General features: G+C 39.8%; 1 protein-coding gene across 6 annotated transcripts in view; it reads right to left on the bottom strand.

Annotated features, from left to right (window-relative positions):
• Window positions 1-1,199: 1,199 nt before the first annotated feature.
• LOC118408737 (vacuolar protein sorting-associated protein 13C-like) overlaps window positions 1,200-13,468 on the bottom strand; it is a 45,262-nt gene continuing 32,993 nt past the window's right edge. For 5 of the 6 annotated variants that reach the window (XM_035809589.1, XM_035809588.1, XM_035809590.1 and 2 more), the window contains 12 exons: window positions 12,328-12,572; window positions 10,844-10,995; window positions 9,716-10,189; window positions 9,226-9,339; window positions 8,355-8,463; window positions 7,853-8,005; window positions 6,562-6,680; window positions 5,829-5,975; window positions 5,217-5,335; window positions 4,620-4,722; window positions 4,240-4,314; window positions 1,200-3,811 (listed from right to left, as the gene is read on the bottom strand). In XM_035809589.1, the coding sequence (XP_035665482.1) occupies window positions 3,761-3,811; window positions 4,240-4,314; window positions 4,620-4,722; window positions 5,217-5,335; window positions 5,829-5,975; window positions 6,562-6,680; window positions 7,853-8,005; window positions 8,355-8,463; window positions 9,226-9,339; window positions 9,716-10,189; window positions 10,844-10,995; window positions 12,328-12,572 (1,861 nt within the window). In that variant the 3' untranslated portion in view covers window positions 1,200-3,760. The remainder of the gene's footprint in view (window positions 3,812-4,239; window positions 4,315-4,619; window positions 4,723-5,216; window positions 5,336-5,828; window positions 5,976-6,561; window positions 6,681-7,852; window positions 8,006-8,354; window positions 8,464-9,225; window positions 9,340-9,715; window positions 10,190-10,843; window positions 10,996-12,327; window positions 12,573-13,468) is intronic. The other variant, XM_035809592.1, reaches the window with a different exon arrangement.

Below are 13,468 nucleotides of genomic sequence, written 5' to 3'. Positions count from 1 at the left end.
GCACGCATCAGCTATAAAATTTAGTGAGCATTAAGTCGTGCTATAAATATTGCATTGCGCATGTGGCGAAACTGCAGGATACTTAGTCAGTACTTACACTACTTTCCTCACTCCACCCAGGTGTAAGAAATGGTCACCTGACCGAGATTGGGGAGGTAACAGGTGGTGGAAGGAAAGCCGGATAGCCATCTTTCGATGCCGTGACATACATGTAGACACGATGGATAGCAACGTTAATAGGGCCTTCACACTGAAATCGAATCAGCAGGAATCAAGCAGAACCAGCCGGAATGAAGCATTTGCAAAATTCGTGCCACATTCGGGGCCATTCCGAGTGGGTATTCCAAATGGGCCTTAAATACCCTTCACACGAGAAGGAATGAGCCAGAATGCCGTCAGAATGAAAATCCCTTTCTATTCCTGTGAATTCGTAATGTATTCTATACATTCTCACAGCATTCGAGATATTCTTTCGGCCGCATTCTGGCAGGATTCGAGATGGCTTGCCGTTTCGGTTCTCCATCGAATGAGATAAGAATGTTTTGAATAATGTTGGAATGCCGCAGAATGCGGTCAGACTGCAGTTAGAATAGTTAGAATACACTTAGAATCCACTATGAATGCCATTCGATATTTCTCCACTTCGAATGTACCTCGACAGTTTTTGACATGTCAAAAACTTTCGAGCCAGCCAGAAGAACGGCGACGAATATCTGGAATGCAGTAAGAATGTTTAGAATACAGTAAGAATTGCCAAGAATTGCCACGAATAGAAAATAATTTTCATTCCAACGGCATTCCGGTTCATTCGTGCTCTCGTGTGAAGGGGGCTTAACCAACTGCATTTACAGCCTCAAATGGCCATGGAGCTAACTTTAGCTTCTAACTTCCCTTTGTATGTGGCTCAGTGAGAATAAGTTACTAACTTGAGTGTAGTGCCACATTGCCATTGTCTGCCTTGAAACAAGTTTGAAAAAATCCATGCATGGTCACGGACATATTTCATTCTAGTTAAGAAGATTATGACAATATCCTTCTATCTATTCTATTTATCTTGCATGAAAATTGTCAGCGAAACAAAAATGACAAAGAAGGAGATCAAATAGAATTCCTGATCATCTTGTTGCATCACATAATCTCAGCAGCATGAATACACAACATATAATGGTGACCACATACTGTATCACGCAATCATTGAATACGGACAACATCTGAAACACGTGTTCAAGCGTCTTTTGAAGTAATCTAGATATTATTCTCCAGAAATTGAAGAACTTAACCACACAGTCACCAGAATGATTTTATACTACACGCATGATACAATGTATACCCTATGCTGACAAAGGTTATAATACTAGTAGACATCCCGGTGATGAAATACGCAAGGTAACTATTATGGCTTGTTGATTTGATTATATGGATGACATCCGAGCGTTCATCGACCGTTTCCAAAAAGAAAAGAAAAAGTTTTCAACATACTGTATATGGCACAAAGCAGCTATAAAATATGCTATAGATCGCAAAAATATGGAGAGAAAAAACGTACACTAATGTAATACAATGCCAAGGTAAAAAAAATGTGAACGAACAAATTAAAATGGGAATCTATTGTCCAGTATACCATACTCCTTCCCAACCACTTAGATTTTAAAATAAAGGCAATTTTTTTTATGTTTTTCATTTGCATCAGTTTTGGGGGTCTGAGAGGATGTCATCCGTATCATCAAATCAACATGGCTTTATCAAGGAACTGGATAGAATTTGGAAACAGTCATACGTTCCAGACAGCATCCAATGTCTTTCACCAGTAATAGGACGAACATCTGGATTTACCGACTTTTGAACCAATCATCTGAAAATGAAATATGTTGATAATTTGAAGACCATTCTAAGAGGGTTCAATGCAAGACGAAGTCAAGAAACTATGAAAGCTAATACGTCAATTAGCTAATTGCATTTGATTACAGGAGATAATGTTCTTTCGCGGTATTGAATTTAAAGGCAAGGTCGGAAGTGTGACGAAAGTTTGACGCGTAAGCCTTCTTTACTGTTTGAAAATTTTATCCAGTTACTTGACTGTTACCTTGCGCAATGTATACCCTGTTAGCATTTCAATGAAAGATATTTTTTGCAGAGACGTGTATTGAAGTTTGCAACACTGAGAAGTGTAAGTACAGTAGCAGCAAAACGGCTGACCAAGTTGTTCCTGACCCGTATTCTACTTTTGTTTTGTTTCATACATAAAGCCTCGATACAAGGAAGCAATCCTTAGCCTGGTAACCATACCACCGGGAGCTTCACCGTGCCTCTGCGGTGCAGAGTGTACTGCCATCCCGCCGAGTTCGTTAGCAAACGCCGGAGAAATGTTACGGGGTTATTTTTGCAGTGGCAGTGATTATAGAGAGGACGGTCGGAAAAATAGGCTGTAAGCTGGCCCTTTTGAAATCGTTACCAGGCTAAACCCAAATACATCCAAGGAAGCGTAAACAAACCGTGTATATGAATAATCCGGGCTCAAAATACTCGCTTGTAATCTACAATTTGTACAATTTGCAAAAATAATTCCTAAATTGCAAAGAAAAATAAAGATAATCCCACAGGGCAAAATATTGTTTCTTGCAACGGAACGTATAATTACTATGCGCTTAACGGAATGGAGTAGGGCAAGATCGCATATTTGTATATTGGAAGAGTTTTCAGAAAAATTGCAGTTTATAACTACATACCATATGGTGCCTGACAGAAGATAACAATATTTCAAGCCCTGATAATGATGATAATGGGAACATGTTTCCAAAAAAAAAAAACCCACATTTTTACAAGACTTCCTCTGCTGCTGATTTACATATACTTTTACATACACAACAAAAATTATAGCGGCCTGCCTCCTTTGCAGACTTGTAGCATCGCTGGTTTCTATTTCTTCAACATAGGCAAAAGTTCTAATTCTTGAATGCTGCAAGACTTTCTGCACAGGCTTCCGACTTTAGAGAACCATAGCCCATTATGAAAATTATGAATCATGACTTCTTAAACACCCTTGGCAAAGACATTGAGTTGATTGCATCAAGTGATCTTTGAAGTACAATAAGAGTGAGCATTGTTTCCAGCTTGGAATGCAAATTGATAACACACGGAATCCCTCAAACAGGTAACATAAGTCACTATACCTTCAAGTATGTACCCTTAAATTATGAAGTTGATAAAATCAAAGTTCTAGTAAAGAAATGTATCTATCATCTGTAATGGGCATTATTTCCTTACATATGATTTTGTATTGGTCAGAACTGTTAAAATGTGTGAGCCAACTGAAATTGCTAAGATGGGCCCAAAATGCTACCTTGTGGTACACCTCTGTTTCCTTGGCTAACTAGGTGCATTTTAGAGCAAGCCTCTGCCTGTTCTTTACGTCTATGTGACAAGTCAACAGTAGCAATTATAAGGACAAGAAAAGTGCCAATTCACCTGCATAGCTTCAACACTAAGTAGCGAATTCTGTTCTCTTGGCTTGAGTCCTTACTATGTATTCACAATAAATAGGCATTATATGACGATATGTTCATTATACTCCACACAATATATATTATCCCTTTTCCTTGAGTATCTTTTATAGTTGTTTTCCTTTTACTTACATCAAAACCTATTGAGGTACTTCTGATATACTAATCAAGTAATTTTGGATCACAGTCTTTGTTGTTGCAGTCTTCCATTGTTCTTTGATTCGTTTGCTCCCAAAGTGATGACATCACGTAATCTGTGCTCAGGTTCCTCTGACATCATCCAAAACCTGCTCTAGATGGGAGTAGAGCCACTGCAAGTAACAGAAGAAGGCAATATTTCAAAAGGTGACAAACCGCAATAGACAAAATAATGAATATACTTTTTGTAATAAACATACATGTACATGTATGCATAATTGCAAATATATAATAATAGACAACTCAAATCATTAATCAAACCATAGGCAATGGTTATATTTTCCTGTTGCAATTTCTAGGTGAAAAGACATTAAGTACTGTGAAAGGTAATTAAGTATCAGTATATAGACTGACACAGAAATCATTTTCTTCCAAATCACATGCAACTGTTAAAAATAACTTTCAAATTTAAGGCTTCTACCATGCAATATGATGTCCCTGAAGTTGGACCCTTAAAATTTTATTCTATTTGTATTTCAACGTTTTCTGAATATGAAGTAATAGGGAAAGTCTAGTAGGACAAGGAACATTTTATAAATACCTTTAACACTTGCTCATCCTTCACTGCCACCTCCTTGTCTATAGCTGTGAAGAGGTTTGGTGTTTCTTCTTCCTCCTTGGGGAGGGGTGGGGGTGGAGGAGTAAACAGACATTGTTATCACACTTTTGATACATGCATTTAGAACTTAACCGTACATTCTGCCACAATGAGCTAAGTGAAGGTCATAACAAAACATTCAATTTGATAGACGCAAAATAAACTAATATGAACTCAATTTCTCATTAAAAAAATACTGTTGTAGAAATATAATAAGAACAGATATATGTATTCCAATTGGAGGTTTGTCTGGTGCATTTTTACGTTTATGAGTTTCCCTTCAGTACTTCCTGGAAAGAGTGGTTTGTACAAGTCTATCTCACCTTGTGTTGGAAGGATAGTTTGCCATCAGCACTGGTCGGCACCCCTACTATGTGTTCAAGTGGAACGACCCATTCTATGTCCCAGCCAGAGAACCAGTAGCACCTAATAGTGTACAGGCAAAAAAAAAGTCAATATACATGTACATGTATGTACAAACACGCATGAAAAGTGTGAAAAGACGGACGGAGGCCAATGATGATGACAAACACGCATTACAGACACAGGGCTTGAAATACTTTTTTGCTGCATACCTGTACTGGTGCAGGTACCCTTGCAAATTACCTGCACCAGACAAATTTTACCTGCACCACTCTTAATTTAGGAAGTATGGATCATACTAAAACTGTTTAGGAACCATTGGTATTTTTTCTTTGTAGCTGGTAACAGTCAGTTCAGCTAATAACAATCCACATACATCTACATCATAGGACATTTATGTTCAAAATCCAGTACATGGACCAGTGCAGGTTAAGTGCAGAAATACTTGCACAGCTCCAATTTCACCTGCACTGATAATAAAAATCATAATACATAATTTCATCACCCTAGCAATCATGTAAAATCAATGTCATCAAACGTGAAACGTCATCACTTACTTGTCTACGAGCAGGATCCGTTGGTCTGTAATTAGTAACATCTGTTCGTCCTGTTCTGTGTTCACGGCAGCGTGCGCTACGTACATGTCAGTCTCTGCATACTTCCCCCTCTCAATGTTCTATACAAAGGCATCGAATAGCGCAAAATATAACTATAGTTGACAGTGGCAATGTATGGTAAAAATTGTAAACAAGACAACAAGATAGGTCAATACGTCATCGAATTATAAGGTATCATTTGAATGAACTGTTGTATTTTCAAATGGTTGCTCAAAATCCCACAATTGAAGTTAAATTCCATCATTCTGTAACTTTTCTTTATGTCTATCTTGATTTTATATTTTCTATCATAGTGTACAAAATTGTACACTTCGTGAATGAATATCATGATGCAAAATCTTACTTCATGATAATTTTCATGTAGGGTCTCTGTAGAGAAAATATCATAAAATTTTAACATGGCAAAATGCTCATGCACCAATTAAATCTTTTGTTAACAGTCGTGTTTTCCAGAATTGTGCTAGATGTTTATTCCTTATTCTACATTCAATTTGTATACTTCTTGCTAGCAATGTGAGTGAATAATCATATACAAAACTAAATGGTACCCACAAGTAGGAGTGTGTTCCCCACGGCTTGGTAGGCAGAGTACGGAGTGAGTCCAGTCTCGGGGTTGATGAACCTCGGAACTCGCTGTCTGTGTACCACGATATTTCCCACCTCCGCTGACCGCCGCACTGCGTCAAACGACATGCTGACCTGGAAACAACACACATCGCTGTGATTCTACATAGTGCATATGATACATGTATATTCCATGTACATGTACATTTAAATAATCCAGAATCAAATTTTGTCTAGTTGTCCTTGCATCCATCTGATCAAATCAAAGTGGGCTTACTTGAAAAAGACCAATTAGGATTGGTGACGGTTTCTGTCTACATCCGTGAAACAAGTGAGTTAATGATGCTAATGCCTGCCAATATTGCTTTTTCCTGTGTCTGTGTGCTTCGTTTAGATCTGTGAAGGGGGTGAAGTATGCTGACCATCACTAAAAGCCTTTTTGTCAAAATGTCCTAGCATGATACCTAATATAATATATTTAGGGTATTAGTACAACACAGACTTAGGTTTTCATGAAAAGCCCAAGAATTGCCATCAGTACATTTTGCAAAAATGATTGTATGAAAATTAACTTAAAGTTAATTTCACTGATGAAACCTGTATATCTGTTGTTTTTTTATCTGACCCTTACCCCTATCATGACCTCAATGAAAAGCAGCTTGCTGGCTGATTTGAGCTTTTCATGAATGAATAAAGGTTCAAACAAACAAAACCAGCTGACCATGTCAAACACCCCGGCTACAGGGCGAGAGAAGAGCCCCAGGAGTCCCTTCCCGATCCCCTTGAAGAACCCCTCCACCCCTTCCTGTTGGGCACCCTTCACTGGCTGCAGCACCACACCTGAAAAAATGGAATAAAACAGGTACATTACAATCATACAGCATGAAAGTTCATCTGTGTTTGGTAGAATACATTATGGAACTGCTAAACTTCCTTTCCAACACGAATTAATATAGGGACTTACCCTAAATTTTCGGTCAACTCCGTCGACCTTGTTCACAGAATGACCCTATCTCCAGCTGTGACGTCAGGAACACGCCACTTTTGCAGGAGGGGGTCATAAGTATCAGAGAGTCTGTGCTGCCCCCCGTCTCTGTTGAGTGTGGGCCGGTGGGCTCTAATTCCATTTCGTTGGACAAAGTCCAAATCGTAGACTCTGAACAGGATTTCTTCGCGCGAGGAGTGAAGGAGGCAGTGTACATTAGAGCCCACCGGCCCACACTCAACAGAGACGGGGGGCGGCACAGACTCTCTGATACTTATGACCCCCTCCTGCAAAAGTGGCGTGTTCCTGACGTCACAGCTGGAGATAGGGTCATTCTGTGAACAAGGTCGACGGAATTGACCGAAAATTTAGGGTAAGTCCCTATATTAATTCGTGTTGGAAAGAAAGTTTAGCAGTTCCATAATACAATCATACAGTATAAGAAAGCTTGGAAAACAAAGCTGCCCGCTAAGAATTTATGAGAAAAAGCCTAATGTGAAACAATTTAACCACATGAAAAGAGAGCAGTTATTATTATTATAAACATTCAAGTCCTGAACTGGTCTATCAAAATACATTACACGAAATTTGTTGAAGAAAGTAAAAACACTTTTTTTTAAAGTGGGATGCAAAACCACACCTGCAGAAGCAGTCTGTGACCTGAATGCAACACCTTAGACTGCATGGCCATCCTGACTAGGTTATGTAACAAAGGTATTTGGCAGGGCCTTTAGAAGGGATATGGTAGAATATCTTAAGAACATATTGATGGAATGCAATCACATTCAGTACATGGGTAGGTGTTGTTGACCAAACGGTCCTCCTTAATGTTGGGCTTCCTGGTGGCCGACCTTGGTAGTGCAGCAGACTATGTGTGTGCACGTGTGTGGAAAAAGTGGTAAATAGCAAATAAAATCACACATTCACATGTCATCCTCAAACTAATAACTCTCTGACAATATACTGTCTGGCATCTAATTCCACTGTAAAAATTGGAAACCAAAAACATGCTTTTTGGATTGCTAACCTGATATGCCCATCACGATGCCCATGATGAAGCTCTGCCCTGCCAGTAACAGACTTGATGGCATGTCAGTAGGCTGCTGCTGCATGCGCTGTCTTCTCCTAGTGCTGTAGTCTTCATCCATGGACAGTAGGGAAAATGCCTTCCCTACACTCCCTAAGTGTCAAGGAACATTCCATTACAATATTACTTATGAAAAAATGATTTGTGGCAAATGTTCACACATACACGTGGACATTGGCACACAAAATCCATGTGTGTTTTTCGCACATCATTGACACTCCACTGTTAGGGAACGTCTTGTAAGGTGCCTTTCCCAAGGGGAAAATTTGCAGGGCATGGCAAATATTGAACCCTAGACTTAAATATCACAAGAACATCATGCATCTTTGAGGTTGAGCAGAAATCGAAATCTGGCCAGCACAAAGTCTACAAACAAAAATTCTACTGACAACATGATTTTTGATAGGCATATGCAATGGTTCTCATAAAGCTGTCCTTTCACCTGTGATACCGGCCAGCGCTCCTGCTGTACCCCCGACAGCATGTCCCAGCAGGCTTTGCACCCCTCTGGCCACACCCTCTGCAAATTGCTCTGGTCCCTCAATAGCACCCTGGAGGAGAAAAATCAAAGATTGCTTCAGCTGTTAAGAATTGACACCACATAGAAATCAAAGCACACTTGGCATAGCATCCTTAACATGCAGATAGTGTGTTCAGCACCCTATAGCACTGTAGACAATATCCTTTGCAATTTCAGTACTAGGGACAGCACCTTTGGCAATAGGGACAGATCGTTTGCGTAAGAATAACATCAGGGACAGAACCAATGGCACTGTAGACAGTATCCTTTGCATGACAATAACATTTTCAGCACTAGGGACAGCACCTTTGACAATAGGGATAGCATTATCTGCATAAGAATAACATGTTCAGCACTTGGGACAGCACCAATGGCACTGGAGAGGCACTGTAGACCGTAGCCTTTGCACGAGAATAGCATGTTTGGCACCAGAAACAGCAGATCCAAACTTTGCATAACAGTAGCATGTTTATTACTAAGGACAGCACTTTTGGCAAAGGGGATAGAATGTTCAGCTATAGGGACAGCACCTTTGGCACTGGTGATGCCATCCTTTGCATAACAAGTGCATGCACAGTACTAGAGACAGCACCTTTGCCTTTGAGGATTGAATTACAACAGCACGCTAAGTACTATGAACAGCAAACAGTTACTATAGACAGCATTCTGCACAAGAATAGAATGTTTAAGTAGGGGCAGCACCATTGTAACTGACAACATTTGCACATGGATGTTCAGCAGTGTTGACATGCAACACATTATCATTCTTACAAGCAGCAAGGAAGTGACAAACCTGATATGGTTCGTAGAAAAGATCTCCAAGGCCTTTCCCAATCTTGGTGACGAGTCCATACGGATTTCCAATCACGTCCAGACCAAGTAAGAGCACATAAGACTGCTGGATAGCCTACAGGTAACGTTACCAACAATAAACAACAAGTTGAGAACAGTTTTTATCTTTGGACAGGAAAGTTGCTTTGTCCTGACATTGAGAATATATTTCAATGATTCTGAAACAGCCCCTTTTTTTTTAAATATTTCACTCAAAATTGTATGGTGAGACCTACAACAGCAACAGCAACAGTAGCATATTATTGTATTACTGTCTAAAATCTTGTTTTGGATAGCGTTGTCTGATGACACTCTTGAGTAATCAATGTCTGACAGGTCATGGTCATTTTCACCTGATGAATACTGCATAAGATATTTCAAGTGTTCAGTGAGAACTAATTGGTATGTTATCTTTTGACAAATCTTGACCATGTTTAGCTTTTTGCTGTTACCTGTGCTGTGTAGTGACTCTGCAAGTCTTGTATCAGCTGTGTCTGTGTCAGCATCACTCCTCGTCTCTCAAAGTACGCCAGCTTCATCTCCACGTCCTTCAAACTCGTCAAGGTCGTTCCGACCGTACCCAGAAAGAAGTCCACTACGTCCTTCGTAATCGTGTCCTTCTGTTCGTGCGTGAGATGGGGTTCCCCGCTCAGACTAAAACTGATGAAAATCTTCACCGGCGAGAAGTGGAAATACTCCAGATAGATCTTGTCCGTACCGGATGTTGCGAGCGCGGCGACCGTGTCTCGGAGCGTCAGGTTGATCTTACCGTAGTCGGACTGGAGTTTTGCGCTCTCTTCTTCGTCTTCCATGTGGGTGGTGAAGAAATCGGCAACGGTCAGAAGGAAACCCTTGTCCACTCGGACGGAGAACTGTTGCAGTAACAGCTTACAGTACTTGATGGTGTCCGAGTGTTGCTCTGGGACCTGATCAAAACAATATAAGATAAAATGCATTGTATTAAGGCTATGTTCTTTGTGATGCTTTGTTTTTAGGTCAATCTTTGTCCCAGACTTTTAGCACAAAATGGTGTTTTTAGGTAACTAACTGTTCTCTAAAATGCTAAACGTGTAACAAAATTGCTCTTTTGCATAAAGCTGTGATGGTTAAAGTAAACTAAAAGTAGTCTGAAAGCTATTTTTGTTTCTTTGTTTTATTGCGATCTCCATTAGTGTACATTATCATGACACTAATCTTCCTGGAGTCATACATACATAATAAGATAAAGATGAAATACATGAAATGAAAAACAACTTAACAACAATTGCAGATAATTTAGCGTAAAATCATAAAGCAGATTTTTACGTCATAAGGGCAGTGGCTCGTTATCCGCCGTGCCTGGGGCCATGAAATGATAACTTAATGTCCATGAGAGATACAGCTGAACCAAATTATGGTCTTTTAGTACTTATTTTCATGAAATTCAAAGCTGTTTTCGGTGGGGTAGCAACTGTTAATTTTAAAAGCAGACTGAAGCTAACAAGATTGGACTCCAGCCTACCAAATTTATATCTATTACTGTAAGCACAAGGAAAAAAGAGGTTTAACATCAAAAGAAGTGACACAACACCACCACACACCTGTCTTCTCATTAGTGCCAGTTCGATGAAGGGGCGTGGTCCCATCTTCTTCAGAACCTTCCTAGGGAGGGGGGCCGGGTACAACACTGTGGGGAACACTGCTTTCTGCAGCTGGTTATCCAACTGGAGCCTCTGCAGTTTGGCATGCATTCCTATAAAAACAATAATCAGACCAGGGCTCTAGGCAGCGTCCATTTTTCCGTCAATTGACGGAAATTTGCTGTGTGTGACGGAAAAATTTTAGAACCAATCCGTCAACCTTGACGGACAAAAATCCTTGGTGGAAGCTACATGTGGCTTGGGGACGCCGTCCACGGCCGTAAAAGCCACACACTATTTGTTTTGCTATTGTTATGATTGCTGACAATGTGTGTCGGTGCCCTTTCGCATACAATAATCTCATTAAAGCCCATTTTTCAAGGTCTCAGTTCAGTCTCTCTAACTCCTGGAATAGTGTTTTCGCGACAATGGGAATTGGCTGACGGAAAAAAATTTCGAGCTGGCTAGAGCCATGAATCAGACTGTTTGATTCTATCACTTACATAAGGAGAGATATGACCTGTCGGTGAGAGGAATGATCCCAACATCATTAGAACCACAGTGCTATAGCGGTTAGGGAACTCTCTCTTTCTGGGAGGTCACAAAATCAAAAGGAGTTAGTTAAAGTCCTTCCTGCACCAGATATTGCATAGATGTAGCCCTGGGCCACACAACGTTTGTGTAATCTCTACAGCAAGGGCCTTGTCCACATATGGTGTTGTGTGTGTTCAACTACCATTATACTCTTTTCCCAAATGCTGAGTGCTTAGCAGAGAATGCTGCATGTACCTTTCTTTGGTATTGACACAGCCGGGGATTGAACTCACAAGGTACCAAAGAAATGCAAGACAAACACTCTACCCACTTGGTCATTGCACTGGTCCACAGAAAAGGAGTTGTGTACGTTAACTACAGTAACTGTAAACTTCTTAATTTTCACAGTGGTTTCACTTTGTGCTTGGAGGAAAAGAATATTTTTGTAGTGTTTTGAATTACCCAGTAGCAGGTAAAATAATTTTGATAGTATAGTAGTCATACAAGGTAGCCCTATCTGCTTTGTAATGAACTTGCAGTGAAGAGGCTCCTAAAAAAACAAAAGCACTGCAAATATTTTGTGATTTACAGTATTAGAGAAGGAAAGAGTTGTTGGTCCAGGATATATGATCTATAGTTAAGAGTATAGATCAGGCTTTGAATAGCCTAAAAAAGGTACACTTAGAATTCCCGCGAAGATTTAACTGATATCTTTCTGAATTCATATGATTTTGTTAGCACATTCCTTATATCATATTGCATATTAATCAGTCTCATATGATAAAACATAAATTCACTTCATACTCATCAAAGAAACATTTTCAGTACTGTGAGTAATTTAGTATAATCAAATGTAAAATGACGGTTAATTCAAATTGTCAACGAAAAATAAGAAGTTGCTGCCATCTTGCCTGTATGGTGGTCAGAGCTGCGATACTGAAACCACAGTCCTGGCTGATACGTTCTACGCAGGTCTCCGGCAGTAGGTCTGACCATCCGCATGGTCTTGAAGTCAGCTTTGACTTTGTCCGACATGACCGCCTCGTGATGCCCGTGCCGAAACTGGTCTTCCAAGAACGTGGCGACCTCAAGTTTCAACATCTTCCAACTGTCGCCTTTGGAGTTGACTTCCCAGAGTGGTGGGGTGCTGGTAATACTGTGGAGTTAGAAAACAAAATATATGTCAATGTCATGATTTATTTGTTTGTTCTTTGTTTACCATGGTTTTACTGGTTTCGTACAACAGGTATAAGCTGCATATATAATAAGACCAGACTGTTAGGTTTGAACCAATCTCTTTGCAATGGAACCATGCAGTTTTTTTAGATATGGTGAGAGCTTTAGTGTGTATAGAGGTATTGCTCTCCTAAAACACAGGGCCTCTGGTTTTATATTCTATCAGAAAGGATGTCCTTAACTTAAGTCAGGTACTTATTGTCATTGCATCAATTATATCACATAACCCCATTTGGATGGGATCTAGTTAAAAGAGTACATGTATAGGCATCTAAATATTGATAGTATTTCAAAGAAACTGGACCCCTTCATAAACCTTTGCATAGTTGTAACATGCACATATCATATTAATTTGTAGTGTGCATTGTGTATTCAGTATTAGCTGTTATACAATAAAATAATTTCCGAACCAAGGAATTACACAGCAGTGCAACTTTCAGCACCAGGGACAGCACTTTCTTATTCTGACAACTTGTTACTGTTACTCTATTGCTACTGTTACTCTCTTACTCTTATAGTGTATTCAATACATTTGTAATCGTCTGGACAAATCATAAGAGCATCCCATGACTTTGTATAATAAATTTGGAATACTTGACATAATACTGGACTACGATTCCATGCTTTTACATAAAATAAGAATATAACACAACAAGCAGGATGACTTTCTGAGTAGCCATAGTCATTACAAAACATCTACTATCCCTCAACCGAGACGGGGGCTGATACCATCTACCTTGCACCTCTGACCTGTTGCTGAGGTCACTCTTGGGTCAAGTGTCTTAAACCTGAGGTCACCTCAAACTTTAGAACTGA

This window comes from Branchiostoma floridae, unplaced genomic scaffold, assembly GCF_000003815.2.
Source record: "Branchiostoma floridae strain S238N-H82 unplaced genomic scaffold, Bfl_VNyyK Sc7u5tJ_377, whole genome shotgun sequence".
Taxonomy (NCBI): domain Eukaryota; kingdom Metazoa; phylum Chordata; class Leptocardii; order Amphioxiformes; family Branchiostomatidae; genus Branchiostoma; species Branchiostoma floridae.
This window is presented reverse-complemented; position numbering and strand designations above follow the sequence as displayed.